The 13,245-nt window shown below is 73.3% G+C and overlaps 1 protein-coding gene across 1 annotated transcript; it reads right to left on the bottom strand.

The window, feature by feature from the left end:
• Window positions 1–389: 389 nt before the first annotated feature.
• On the bottom strand, window positions 390–12,649 carry LOC142823720 (rho guanine nucleotide exchange factor 3-like). Its single transcript, XM_075914962.1, is given in 16 exon segments — window positions 390–727; window positions 1,184–1,214; window positions 1,430–1,570; window positions 2,645–2,815; window positions 3,876–4,133; window positions 4,367–4,443; window positions 4,579–4,675; window positions 6,047–6,109; window positions 6,868–6,908; window positions 6,911–7,016; window positions 7,224–7,249; window positions 7,252–7,327; window positions 8,628–8,699; window positions 10,151–10,202; window positions 10,838–10,994; window positions 12,504–12,649. Coding segments are annotated over 15 exon segments (1,449 nt in total). The 5' UTR covers window positions 10,873–10,994; window positions 12,504–12,649; the 3' UTR covers window positions 390–524.
• Window positions 12,650–13,245: the final 596 nt, after the last annotated feature.

The following is a 13,245-nucleotide window of genomic DNA, read 5'->3' as shown; positions in this document are numbered from 1 at the left end:
TGTTATCGTCCCCCCCACCACACACAGCAGGGCCACATCTTGCCTCCGTCCCCCCCCCACACACAGCAGGGCCACATCTTGCCTCCGTCCCCCCCCCCCACACACAGCAGGGCCACATCTTGCCTCCATCCCCCCCCCCACACACAGCAGGGCCACATCCTGCCTCTGTTGTCGTCCCCCCCACCACACACAGCAGGGCCACATCTTGCCTCCATCCCCCCCCCCCACACACAGCAGGGCCACATCCTGCCTCTGTGTTGTCATCCCCCCCCCGCCACACACAGCAGGGCCATGTCCTGCCTCCGCCCCCCCCACCCCCGTGGTAGCAGGGCTGGGGCACCTTGTGTCCAGCCAGGGGCAGGGCGACAGCCCCAGAGCAGCCCGTGCGGAGTCAATAAATACAGGGGATGGACCCAGGAGTCCGGGGAGCGCTGGAGCCAACCCGCGGGCTGGCGTCAGGCAGGGGCTCGGGAGTCCGGCCAGCCCAGCGCCATGCCGGAGCGAATCCGCGCGGCCGGCCCGGCTCAGGCGTGCTCCATGGGGGCGTCGCAGTCCAGGCGCAGGGCGGCCAGGGGCTCCAGGCTGCTGTCGGGCTCCAGCGCCCGCGTGCGGGCGTCCAGGGCCTGCCGCAGGCAGCTCAGCCACCGCTGCTTGTCGAAGGCGTCGGCCGCCTGGAGCGTCTGAGCCTCCGCCTGGGCCCTGGTGCTGACTCGCAGGCAGCTCCTGGCTGGGGGGACGAGGGGTTCACATGGGGGGGCAGCCCGCATCCTGGCCAACCCCCCCCCCCCGTCGAGTCCCCTGGCCAGCCCCTCCCCCAGCTAGACTGCCCCCCCCTGTCTCTCCCGGCCAGCCCCTCCCCCAGCTAGACTGCCCCCCCCGTCTCTCCCGGCCAGCCCCTCCCCCAGCTAGACTGCCCCCCCCCGTCTCTCCCGGCCAGCCCCTCCCCCAGCTAGACTGCCCCCCCCGTCTCTCCCGGCCAGCCCCTCCCCCAGCTAGACTGCCCCCCCGTCTCTCCTGGCCAGCCCCTCCCCCACCTAAACTGCCCCCCCCGTCTCTCCCGGCCAGCCCCTCCCCCAGCTAGACTTCCCCCCCCCCCCCCCGTCTCTCGCGGCCAGCCCCTCCCCCAGCTAGACTGCCCCCCCCCCCCGTCTCTCCCGGCCAGCCCCTCCCCCAGCTAGACTGCCCCTGTCTCTCCTGGCCAGCCCCTCTCCCAGCTAGACTGCCCCCCCCCCCGTCTCTCCCGGCCAGCCCCTCCCCCAGCTAGACTGCCCTCCACCCGCATCCTGCCCCTCCCCTCCTCCATCTCTACTTCCCCTCTTCCCCCAACCAACCTGCCCCCCACTTGCCCTTCGGCTGACCCCCAGCCCAACCAGCTCTGGCCTCCAGCAGCAGACATGACCCCAGAGGGCGAGGGGGGCACCTACCACGCCGGGCCCCCCCCGTCGGGCACGTCCTGCACCTCCAGCTGGCTGACAGGCAGGCACCGCTGGACCTGGAACTGGGCCTGCTCGCCCTGCAGGACGGGCCGGGTCAGCACCAGCGCCCCCGCGAACAGGAACACGGTCAGCCGCTGCGGGGAGGGAGAGCGGGTCAGGCCGCCGGCGCCGCACTCGGCCAGGGGGACTAGTGGTTAGGGCGGGGGGGGGCGGGGGGGCTATTGCTTACAGTGGGGAGGGGACTGCGGCTAGGATGTCTGGGCTGTCTCCCCGTAAATCAGTGCAGATTGTGTCCCTGCCCCAGCCCCCCGCCTCCCGTCACGCCCAGCCCCCCCCTTCCCGTCACGCCCAGCCCCCCGCCTCCCGTCACCCCCACCCCCCACTTCCTGTCACGCCCAGCCCCCCCGCCTCCCGTCACGCCCAGCCCCCCGCCTCCCAATACGCCCAGCCCCCCCGTCACGCCCAGCCCCCCCCGTCACCCCCAGCCCCCCGCCTCCCGTCACGCCCAGCCCCCCACCTCCCAATACGCCCAGCCCCCCGCCTCCCGTCACGCCCAGCCCCCCGCCTCCCGTCACGCCCAGCCCCCCGCCTCCCAATACGCCCAGCCCCCCCGTCACGCCCAGCCCCCCCCGTCACCCCCAGCCCCCCCGCCTCCCGTCACGCCCAGCCCCCCACCTCCCAATACGCCCAGCCCCCCGCCTCCCGTCACGCCCAGCCCCCCGCCTCCCGTCACGCCCAGCCCCCCGCCTCCCAATACGCCCAGCCCCCCCGCCACGCCCAGCCCCCCCGCCTCCCGTCACGCCCAGCCCCCCGCCTCCCAATACGCCCAGCCCCCCGCCTCCCAATACGCCCAGCCCCCCCCGCCTCCCGTCACGCCCAGCCCCCCGCCTCCCAATACGCCCAGCCCCCCGCCTCCCGTCACGCCCAGCCCCCCGCCTCCCGTCACGCCCAGCCCCCCCACCTCCCAATACGCCCAGCCCCCCGCCTCCCGTCACGCCCAGCCCCCCCACCTCCCAATACGCCCAGCCCCCCCACCTCCCGTCACACCCAGCCCCCCGCCTCCCGTCACGCCCAGCCCCCCGCCTCCCAATATGCCCAGCCCCCCGCCTCCCGTTACGCCCAGCCCCCCCACCTCCCAATACGCCCAGCTCCCTGCCCTCCGTCACGCCCCCGGCGCCCAGCCCCCGCCTCGCAGCGCCCCCTGGTACCTGCCCCTTGCCGTTGCGCAGTTCCCCGTGGCAGAGCAGCAGGGCGGAGCGGTCGATGTCGGGGTGCCGGGACCCCTCGTCGGGGTAGCTCAGCCGGTGCTGGTAGTAGCGGCACTCAGCCTCCCCCGTCTTCCTGTTGATCAGCCCCACCAGGTCCTGGGCCAGCGCCACCTGCCCCACGGACACAGTTCAGTGAGGCCCCTCTGCCCCCAGCCTGCCCCCCATGGCGCTGCCCCCTCCCTGCGGGGCCCAGGGACCGTCTGCCCCCCCCATGGTGCTGGCCCCTCCCTGCGGGGCCCAGGGACCGTCTGCCCCCCCCTGGCACTGCCCCCTCCCTGCGGGGCCCAGGGACCGTCTGCCCCCCTATAGCACTGCCCCCTCCCTGCAGGGCCCAGGGACCGTCTGCCCCCCCCATGGCGCTGCCCCCTCCCTGCGGGGCCCAGGGACCGTCTGCCCCCCTATAGCACTGCCCCCTCCCTGCAGGGCCCAGGGACCGTCTGCCCCCCCCTGGCACTGCCCCCTCCCTGCGGGGCCCAGGGACCGTCTGCCCCCCCCTGGCACTGCCCCCTCCCTGCAGGGCCCAGGGACCGTCTGCCCCCCCCATGGCGCTGCCCCCTCCCTGCAGGGCCCAGGGACCGTCTGCCCCCCCCATGGCGCTGCCCCCTCCCTGCGGGGCCCAGGGACCGTCTGCCCCCCTATGGCACTGCCCCCTCCCTGCAGGGCCCAGGCCCCCCGCCCCCCCCCATGGCGCTGCTCCCTCCCTGCGGGGCCCAGGGACCGTCTGCCCCCCCCATGGCACTGCCCCCTCCCTGCGGGGCCCAGGGACCATCTGCCCCCCCCCATGGCACTGCCCCCTCCCTGCGGGGCCCAGGGACCGTCTGCCCCCCCCCCCATGGCACTGCCCCCTCCCTGCGGGGCCCAGGGACCGTCTGCCCCCCCATGGCGCCGCCCCCTCCCTGCAGGTCCCAGGGACCGTCTGCCCCCCCCCATGGCACTGCCCCCTCCCTGCAGGGCCCAGGGACCGTCTGCCCCCCCATGGCGCTGCCCCCTCCCTGCAGGTCCCAGGGACCGTCTGCCCCCCCATGGCGCTGCCCCCTCCCTGCAGGTCCCAGGGACCGTCTGCCCCCCCATGGCGCTGGCCCCTCCCTGCGGGGCCCAGGGACCGTCTGCCCCCCCATGGCGCTGCCCCCTCCCTGCAGGGCCCAGGCCCCCCGCCCCCGAGCACACTCACCGCCCGCTGCAGGGGCGCCTGGTCGGGGTGCTCGGGGGGCGTGCGCCGTAGCACCTCGCGCAGCAGCAGCGGGTACTTGACCAGGCGGCTGCGGGGCAGGTCCAGGAAGCTCCAGAGCTCCAGCCGGCGGCTGAAGGCCGACTCCTGGCACAGGCGCAGGAAGTTGCCCACGGCCGGGTCCCGCTTGCAGGTGTCCAGCCGCGCCTTGGCCCGCACCTGGTGGCAGCAGTAGGGCTCGTAGCCCCGCAGGCCGGGCAGCTGGGGAGACGCCAGTGTCAGCCGGGGGCGGCTCCTCTCCCCATGGGCCGCCACCCCTCGCCCAGGCGGGGGCCCCTGAGCCCCCTGCCCAGCCGGGGGGAGAGCCCCCCCTCCCCCTCCGATCTCCCCATTCCGGGGCCCCAGCCCCCCCCTGCCCATCCCCCGCCCAGCCCCTCTGTCCCCGGGCTTCCCCACCCCCTCCCAGCCCACGGGGGCCACCCCCCCGTCCTTACCCAGTCCAGCAGGGTGGGTCCCACCTCGGGCACCGTCCCGTCCTCCTGCCTCAGACCCTGCAGCCGCCCCAGCAGGTCTGCAAACCAGGGGGGACATCAGGGGGGAGCAGCCGGGGGGGCAGCGAATTGGGTCCCCCCGTCTGTGGGGCAGGGGGCTCCCTGCCAGTGGTTGCAGCGCGGCCCGCGGGGGGGGGAGGGCTTCCGGCTCTCACCTTCGTGCAGCGGCACCAGGGAGTCCAGGGGCCCGAAGATCTCGCGCAGCTCCCCCTCCGGCAGGATGGCCAGCGTCAGCATCGGCTCGTAGTAGTTCTGCAAGGGCAGGGTCAGAGCGCCCCTGGAGCCCCGCCCCCCCTCGGCCCCCCCGGCCCCCCCTCGGACCCCCCCTTGGCTCCCCTCCGGCAGGATGGCCAGCGTCAGCATCGGCTCGTAGTAGTTCTGCAAGGGCAGGGTCAGAGCGCCCCTGGAGCCCCGCCCCCCCTCGGCCCCCCCGGCCCCCCCTCGGACCCCCCCTTGGCTCCCCCTCCGGCAGGATGGCCAGCGTCAGCATCGGCTCGTAGTAGTTCTGCAAGGGCAGGGTCAGAGCGCCCCTGGAGCCCCGCCCCCCCTCGGCCCCCCCGGCCCCCCCTCGGACCCCCCCCTTGGCTCCCCCTCCGGCAGGATGGCCAGCGTCAGCATCGGCTCGTAGTAGTTCTGCAAGGGCAGGGTCAGAGCGCCCCTGGAGCCCCGCCCCCCCTCGGCCCCCCCGGCCCCCCCTCGGACCCCCCCCTTGGCTCCCCCTCCGGCAGGATGGCCAGCGTCAGCATCGGCTCGTAGTAGTTCTGCAAGGGCAGGGTCAGAGCGCCCCTGGAGCCCCGCCCCCCCTCGGCCCCCCGGCCCCCCCTCGGACCCCCCCTTGGCTCCCCCTCCGGCAGGATGGCCAGCGTCAGCATCGGCTCGTAGTAGTTCTGCAAGGGCAGGGTCAGAGCGCCCCTGAGCCCCGCCCCCCTCGGCCCCCCCGGCCCCCCCTCGGACCCCCCCTTGGCTCCCCCTCCGGCAGGATGGCCAGCGTCAGCATCGGCTCGTAGTAGTTCTGCAAGGGCAGGGTCAGAGCGCCCCTGGAGCCCCGCCCCCCCTCGGCCCCCCCCGGCCCCCCCTCGGACCCCCCCTTGGCTCCCCCTCCGGCAGGATGGCCAGCGTCAGCATCGGCTCGTAGTAGTTCTGCAAGGGCAGGGTCAGAGCGCCCCTGGAGCCCCGCCCCCCCTCGGCCCCCCCGGCCCCCCCTCGGACCCCCCCTTGGCTCCCCTCCGGCAGGATGGCCAGCGTCAGCATCGGCTCGTAGTAGTTCTGCAAGGGCAGGGTCAGAGCGCCCCTGGAGCCCCGGCCCCCCTCGGCCCCCCCGGCCCCCCCTCGGCCCTCCCGGCCCCCCCTCGGACCCCCCCTTGGCTCCCCCTCCGGCAGGATGGCCAGCGTCAGCGTCGGCTCGGAGTAGTTCTGCAAGGGCAGGGTGACGCCTGCAGCCCCAATACCCCCACGGCTGAGCCCCCTGCACCCCCTACCCCCTACTGCCTAGCACCCCAGCGGCCCCTGCTGAGCCCCCCACATCCCCCTGTAGCCTGGCACCCCAGTGAGCCCCCCCATCGACCCTCCACCCCCCTGAGCTCCCCGCAGCCCAGGACCCCCGCTAAGGGGGAGGGAAGGTACCTTCTTCACCAGGGTCAAATCCGCCACCAGCTGCTGCTCCCCCTGCATCAGCTCGAAGATCACCTGGGGGGGGGTCTGGGTTAGCCCCAGGTCCCCCCTTCCCAGCCCCGCCCCCAGCTCCTCCTTCAGCCCTGCCCGCCCCTGGCTCCTCCCCCACTCACTCCCTGCCCCGCCCCTGGCTCCTCCCCCACTCACTCCCTGCCCCGCCCCTGGCTCCTCCCCTACTCACTCCCCGCCCCGCCCCCTGGCTCCTTCCCCACTCACTCCCTGCCCCGCCCCTGGCTCCTCCCCTACTCACTCCCCGCCCCGCCCCCTGGCTCCTTCCCCACTCACTCCCTGCCCCGCCCCTGGCTCCTCCCCCACTCACTCCCTGCCCCGCCCTGGCTCCTCCCCTACTCACTCCCCGCCCCGCCCCCTGGCTCCTCCCCCACTCACTCCCTGCCCCGCCCTGGCTCCTACCCCACTCACTCCCCGCCCCGCCCCTGGCTCCTCCCCCACTCACTCCCCGCCCCGCCCCGCCCCCTGGCTCCTCCCCCACTTACTCCCCGCCCCGCCCCCTGGCTCCTTCCCCCCTCACTCCCTGCCCCTGCCCCTCCTGGCTCCTCCCCCACTCACTCCCTGACCCCGCCCCTCCTGGCTCCTCCCCCACTCACTCCCTGACCCCGCCCTCTCCTGAATCCTCTCCACTCACTGCCTGCCCCTGCTCCTCCTGGCTCCTCCCCCACTCACTCCCTGACCCCGCCCCCTTCTGGCTCCAGCCTTCTCCCCTCTCTCAGGCTCCTCCCCCTGCCTGCTGGCCCACCCCTGGCCCTGCCTCTCACCTCCTGGCGTTTCACCTCCTGGGCCGAGAGCTCCTCGCTGACCGGTCAAAGGTCTCGCTCCAGAGTTTGCTGCTGCGGCGCCGGCCCCCGACCCGGGGAGGCGGGACGTAGCCTGGGGGGCGGGGCTCTGTCTTGAAGCTGATGGACCGCTGGGGGGAGGGATACGCTGTGATTGGATGAGAGAGAACAAAGGCCCCACCCACTTGACGCATTCCCTCTCCCCCCCCAATACTCCCTCCCAGCTACGGGCCCCCATCCCCAGAGAACTTTCCCCCGACTGGCTCCTCCCCCACCCCACAGCCCTGCCCCATGTGTCCTGGCCCCTATAGTGTCGGGACGAGGGGATCCCTGGGTACCTGGATGGACTGGCTCAGGCGTTTCAGGGTGTCACCTTGGCCGAGGGGGGGCCCGAGGATGACAGGGCCTTGGCGACGGGCTTCACCCTCTTGATGCAGGGCTCCTGGGGAGGAAAGGGGTGAGCACGGGGAGGGGGGCCGGGCCCCGACTCGGCCCGGGGGCTCCAGGAACCATTTCGGGACCCAGCTTCCTGCCACCAGCAAACAAGCCAGGGGCTGCCGGGCAGGACAAGGGAGAAATCGGCCAGGCCACGTGAATCCCTCCTGCTCCAGTCTGCAGCCCAGGCCTGCCCCCCCACAGCCCTGCCCCACGGCCTCCTCCTGCCCCCAGACCCCGCCGGTGCCCCCCACAGCCCCGCCCCACGGCCTCCTCCTGCCCCCAGACCTCGCCGGTGCCCCCCACAGCCCTGCCCCACGGCCTCCTCCTGCCCCAGACCCCGCCGGTGCCCCCCACAGCCCCGCTCCACGGCCTCCTCCTGCCCCCAGACCCCGCCGGTGCCCCCCACAGCCCCGCCCCACGGCCTCCTCCTGCCCCCAGACCCCGCCGGTGCCCCCCACAGCCCCGCTCCACGGCCTCCTCCTGCCCCCAGACCCCGCCGGTGCCCCCCACAGCCCCGCCCCACGGCCTCCTCCTGCCCCCAGACCTCGCCGGTGCCCCCCACAGCCCCGCCCCACGGCCTCCTCCTGCCCCCAGACCCCGCCGGTGCCCCCCACAGCCCCGCCCCACGGCCTCCTCCTGCCCCCAGACCTCGCCGGTGCCCCCCACAGCCCCGCCCCACGGCCTCCTCCTGCCCCAGACCCCGCGGTGCCCCCCACAGCCCCGCCCCACGGCCTTCTCCTGCCCCCAGACCCCGCCGGTGCCCCCCACAGCCCTGCCCCACAGCCTCCTCCTGCTCCCAGACCCCGCCGGTGCCCCTCACAGCCCCACCCCACGGCCTCCTCCTTCCCTCCAGGCCCCGCCGGTGCCCCTCACTCCCGCCCCACAGCCTCCTCCTACCCCCAGGCCCTGCCGGTGCCCCTCGCTCCTGCCCCACGGCCTCCTTTTGCCCCCAGACCCTGCCGGTGCCCCCCACAGCCCCACCCCACGGCTTTCTCCTGCCCCCAGACCCCGCCGGAGCCCCCCACAGCCCCGCCCCACGGCCTCCTCCTGCCCCCAGACCTCGCCGGTGCCCCTCTCTCCTGCCCCACAGCCTCCTCTTCCCCCCCAGGCCCCACTGGTGCCCCTCACTTCCACGCCACGAGCATAAGAGGCCCTGCCTCCCACTACGATTTAAAGGGGCCGTCCCAGAAGCCTCCTCCTCAGGGGTGTGCGGGGACCAGTGGGATGACGGGGGACGGGGGAGGGCGGGTGGGGACACAGATGGGGCAGAGGGTGATGACGGGCCGGATGGGGGAGGGTCTGACCTTGTCATCGGACGTCTGGGGCTCAGGCTCCGCCTGCCCCACGTCAGGCCCCCCATGCTGCTTCCGCTTCTTCTGCCGGAGAGAGGGGGGGGTCAGAGCCAGTGCTGGGAGAGCCCATCTCCCCCCCACCCCCACCTCTCCACCCCATCCCCCGACCTCCCCCACCTCCCCACCCACATCTGCCCCCATTCCTCAACCTCCCCCACCTCTCCACCCCATCCTCCGACCTCCCCCATCTCCCTCCCCATCCCCCCCATCCCCCACCTCTCCACCCCATCCCCCGACCTCCCCCACCTCCCCACCCACATCTGCCCCCATTCCCCAACCTCCCCCACCTCTCCACCCCATCCTCCGACCTCCCCCATCTCCCTCCCCATCCCCCCATGCCCCACCTCTCCACCCCATCCCCCAACCTCCCCACCTCTCCACCCCATCCTCCGACCTCCCCCATCTCCCTCCCCATCCCCCCATCCCCCACCTCTCCACCCCATCCTCCGACCTCCCCCATCTCCCTCCCCATCCCCCCCAACCCCCACCTCTCCACCCCATCCTCCGACCTCCCCCATCTCCCTCTCCATCCCCCCATCCCCCACCTCTCCACCCCATCCTCCGACCTCCCCCATCTCCCTCCCCATCCCCCCCAACCCCCACCTCTCCACCCCATCCTCCGACCTCCCCCATCTCCCTCCCCATCCCCCCCAACCCCCACCTCTCCACCCCATCCTCCGACCTCCCCCATCTCCCTCCCCATCCCCCCCATCCCCCACCTCTCCACCCCATCCTCCGACCTCCCCCATCTCCCTCCCCATCCCCCCCAACCCCCACCTCTCCACCCCATCCTCCGACCTCCCCATCTCCCTCCCCATCCCCCCCAACCCCCACCTCTCCACCCCATCCTCCGACCTCCCCCATCTCCCTCCCCATCCCCCCCATCCCCCACCTCTCCACCCCATCCGACCTCCCCCATCTCCCTCCCCATCCCCGCATCGCCCACCTCTCCACCCCATCCCCCGACCTCCCCCATCTCCCCCCCATCCCCCACCTCTCCACCCCATCCCCCGACCTCCCCCATCTCCCCCCCATCCCCCACCTCTCCACCCCATCCCCCATCTCCCCACCCCATCCCCCGACCTCCTCCATCTCCCCACCCACATCTCCCCCCATCCCCCAACCTCCCCCACCCCATCCCCTGACCTCCCCCATCTCCCCCCATCCCCGACCTCCTCCATCTCCCCATCCCATCCCCTGACCTCCCCCATCTCCCTCCCCATCCCCACCTCCCCACCCCATCCCCCACCTCCCCACCCCATCCCCCGACCTCCCCTATCTCCCCACCCCATCTCCCCCCATCCACCCCATCCCTCACCTCCCCCCATCCTCCATCTCCCCACCCCATCCCCACCCCATCCCCCACCTCCCCACCCCACCCCATCTCCCAGTCCCCCCATGCCTATCTCCATGGTCCCACCCTCCCTGAAGAAACCCACCCACCCTCCACTCCAGCCTTGCCCTCCCCCACTCACCCCTGACCCCTCGGACATGGACCCCTGGGACCGCTCGCGATGCACCGGGGACCTGTAAACACACCGGGAAGGGGTTACAAGAATGGGGTGCTGTGAGCTTCCCCAGCAGTGCCACAGGAACCCCCCCATCTCTGCCCCCCAGTGCTGGAGCTGCCCCGTGGCAGTGCTGGGGCACCGCTGGGGCCCCGTCCCTGCAGTTCGGTGCTGCGTCTGGGAAACTGCAATTCCGCTTGCTGCCCGGACGCACCGAGTCTGGGGCCATGCAAACTTGGCTGAGTTATTCTAGGCCGTGGTTGGCAACCATGGGGGGGGGTTGGGAGCCAGGACTCCTGGGCTCTCTTCCGAGGGCTGGGAAGGGAGAAGGGTCTAGCGGTTAGAGCGGGGCGGGCTCACCGCCAGGACTCCAGTGTTCTCTTCCTGGGGGAAGAGGGGAGTGGGGCCTAGTAGTTAGAGCGGGGGGGAGGGGTGACTGCAAGCCAGGACTCGTGGGTTCTAGCCCAGCTCTGGGAGAGGAGTGTGGTCTCCTAGTTACAGAAGGAGTCACCACCCCTTGGCGGTGCCTCAGTTTCCCTGGCGGGGGGACAATCCGGAACCCCCCGCCCTGCGCAGCATCGAGTCTCACCGGGCGGGGTGACGCGGGGGCCACAGTTCAGTAGATTTGAGCCCCCCAAGTGGCTCCCCCCTTACCATGACTCCTGCTCCGCCGACCCCTCCTCGTCCATGGCTGCTCAGTGCATCCCGGGCCCCCCGCACCTGCTGCCTGCTCCCCTCGGCCCCCCGGCGCAGGCGGCTCAGTCCCCAGGCTCTGAAGCGAGAGGCGCTTCCGTCCCTGCGGCTTCCTGCCCTGCAGGAGGCGGGGGAGGCCAGTTCCTGTGTGTGTAGCAACTGCACCCAGCTGCCCCCCCTCCGAGCAGGATGGTCTGCTCCATTGTGCCCCCTAGTACCCAGCCCCCCTGCCAGGGGTGAGCGCCCCTGCCCCACGGCGCCCCCACCTTACAGGGGTGAGCGCCCCCTGCCCCGCTTCCTGCCCCACGGCGCCCCCACCTTACAGGGGTGAGCGCCCCCTGCCCCGCTTCCTGCCCCACGGCGCCCCCACCTTACAGGGGTGAGCGCCCCCTGCCCCGCTTCCTGCCCCACGGCGCCCCCACCTTACAGGGGTGAGCGCTCCCTGCCCCGCTTCCTGCCCCACGGCGCCCCCACCTTACAGGGGTGAGCGCCCCCTGCCCCGCTTCCTGCCCCACGGCGCCCCCACCTTACAGGGGTGAGCGCCCCCTGCCCCGCATCCTGCCCCACGGCGCCCCCACCTTACAGGGGTGAGCGCCCCCTGCCCCGCTTCCTGCCCCACGGCACCCCCACCTTACAGGGGTGAGCGCCCCCTGCCCCGCTTCCTGCCCCACGGCACCCCCACCTTACAGGGGTGAGCGCCCCCTGCCCCGCTTCCTGCCCCACGGCGCCCCCACCTTACAGGGGTGAGCGCCCCCTGCCCCGCTTCCTGCCCCACGGCACCCCCACCTTACAGGGGTGAGCGCCCCCCTTCTCTTCCCAACACACAGCACCCCCACCTTACAGGGGTGAGCGCCCCCTGCCCCACTTCCTGCCCCACGGCACCCCCACCTTACAGGGGTGAGCGCTCCCTGCCCCGCTTCCTGCCCCACGGCACCCCCACCTTACAGGGGTGAACGTCCCCTGCCCCGCTTCTTGCCCCACGGCACCCCCACCTTACAGGGGTGAGCGCCCCCTGCCCCGCTTCCTGCCCCACGGCGCCCCCACCTTACAGGGGTGAGCGCCCCCTGCCCCACGGCACCCCCACCTTACAGGGGTGAGCGCCCCCTGACCCGCTTCCTGCCACACGGCGCCCCCACCTTACAGGGGTGAGCGCCCTCTGCCCCGCTTCCTGCCCCACGGCACCCCCACCTTACAGGGGTGAGCGCCCTCTGCCCCGCTTCCTGCCCCACGGCACCCCCACCTTACAGGGGTGAGCGCCCCCTGCCCCGCTTCCTGCCCCACGGCACCCCCACCTTACAGGGGTGAGCTCCCCCTGACCCGCTTCCTGCCCCACGGCACCCCCACCTTACAGGGGTGAGCGCCCCCTTCCCTTCCCAACGCACAGCACCCCCACCTTACAGGGGTGAGTGCCCCCTGCCCCACTTTCCGCCCCACGGCACCCTCACCTTACAGGGGTGAGTGTCCCCTGCCCCACTGCATCCCACCTTACAGGGGTGAGTGCCCCCTGCCCCACTGCATCCCACCTTACAGGGGTGAGCGCCCCCTGCCCCGCTTCCTGCCCCACGGCACCCCCACCTTACAGGGGTGAGCGCCCCCTGCCCCACTTTCCGCCCCACGGCGCCCTCACCTTACAGGGGTGAGTGCCCCCTGCCCCACTGCATCCCACCTTACGGGGGAGAGCGCCCCCTGCCCAGCACCTTGGCTTCCTGCTGCAGCGAGGGCAGGAGGCAGGGGCCTGGGCGATGCTTCCTTCCCCCTGCCCCTCCCCTGCAGGTCGGCCGCAGGCGCTGCCTCCGGATGCAGGTTCTCTGCCGTGGAAAGCGGAACGTGCAGCAGCCACAGCACCCAGCCCGGCGCCGAGATGCAGCCACCTCTGGGGCGGGGCAGCGGGGAAGCGCCGCCCCAGCTCTGCCCTGCGGGCGCCCGCCGGGCTGGCGAGAGCGCAGCGTTCTGCCGAGTGTCCAGCGTCGGGGCTTTTATTACAACGGCCAGTACAAAAATATCCGGGCTATGAAAGTGCCGGGCCTCGGGGCGGCTCCCAGACACGCTGCGCTGTCCCCCACTGGGGGGTGACGGGTCTTAAAGGAGGGGCCGGGGGGTTCTCACTCCTCTGATGCTGCCTCATTAGCCCATGGGCCCTTCACCGCCACAGCACCCCCTTCTGGCCCAGCCTCCTTCCCCCACCCTGCCCCGCTCTGCAAATCCTCCATCGCCTCAGGCCCCCACAGATCCACAGCCCCTGCAATGCCCCCTACCCTGCCCTCCAGCACTGTGCCCCCCGGGTGGGGGGAGGTGCAGGCAGGAGCTGGGGCTGCGCAGCACAGATGGGAGCCATGCCCCACAGATCTGCATCCTTGTGAGCCTGAGCA

This window comes from Pelodiscus sinensis, unplaced genomic scaffold, assembly GCF_049634645.1.
Source record: "Pelodiscus sinensis isolate JC-2024 unplaced genomic scaffold, ASM4963464v1 ctg59, whole genome shotgun sequence".
In the NCBI taxonomy this organism is placed as follows: domain Eukaryota; kingdom Metazoa; phylum Chordata; order Testudines; family Trionychidae; genus Pelodiscus; species Pelodiscus sinensis.
This window is presented reverse-complemented; position numbering and strand designations above follow the sequence as displayed.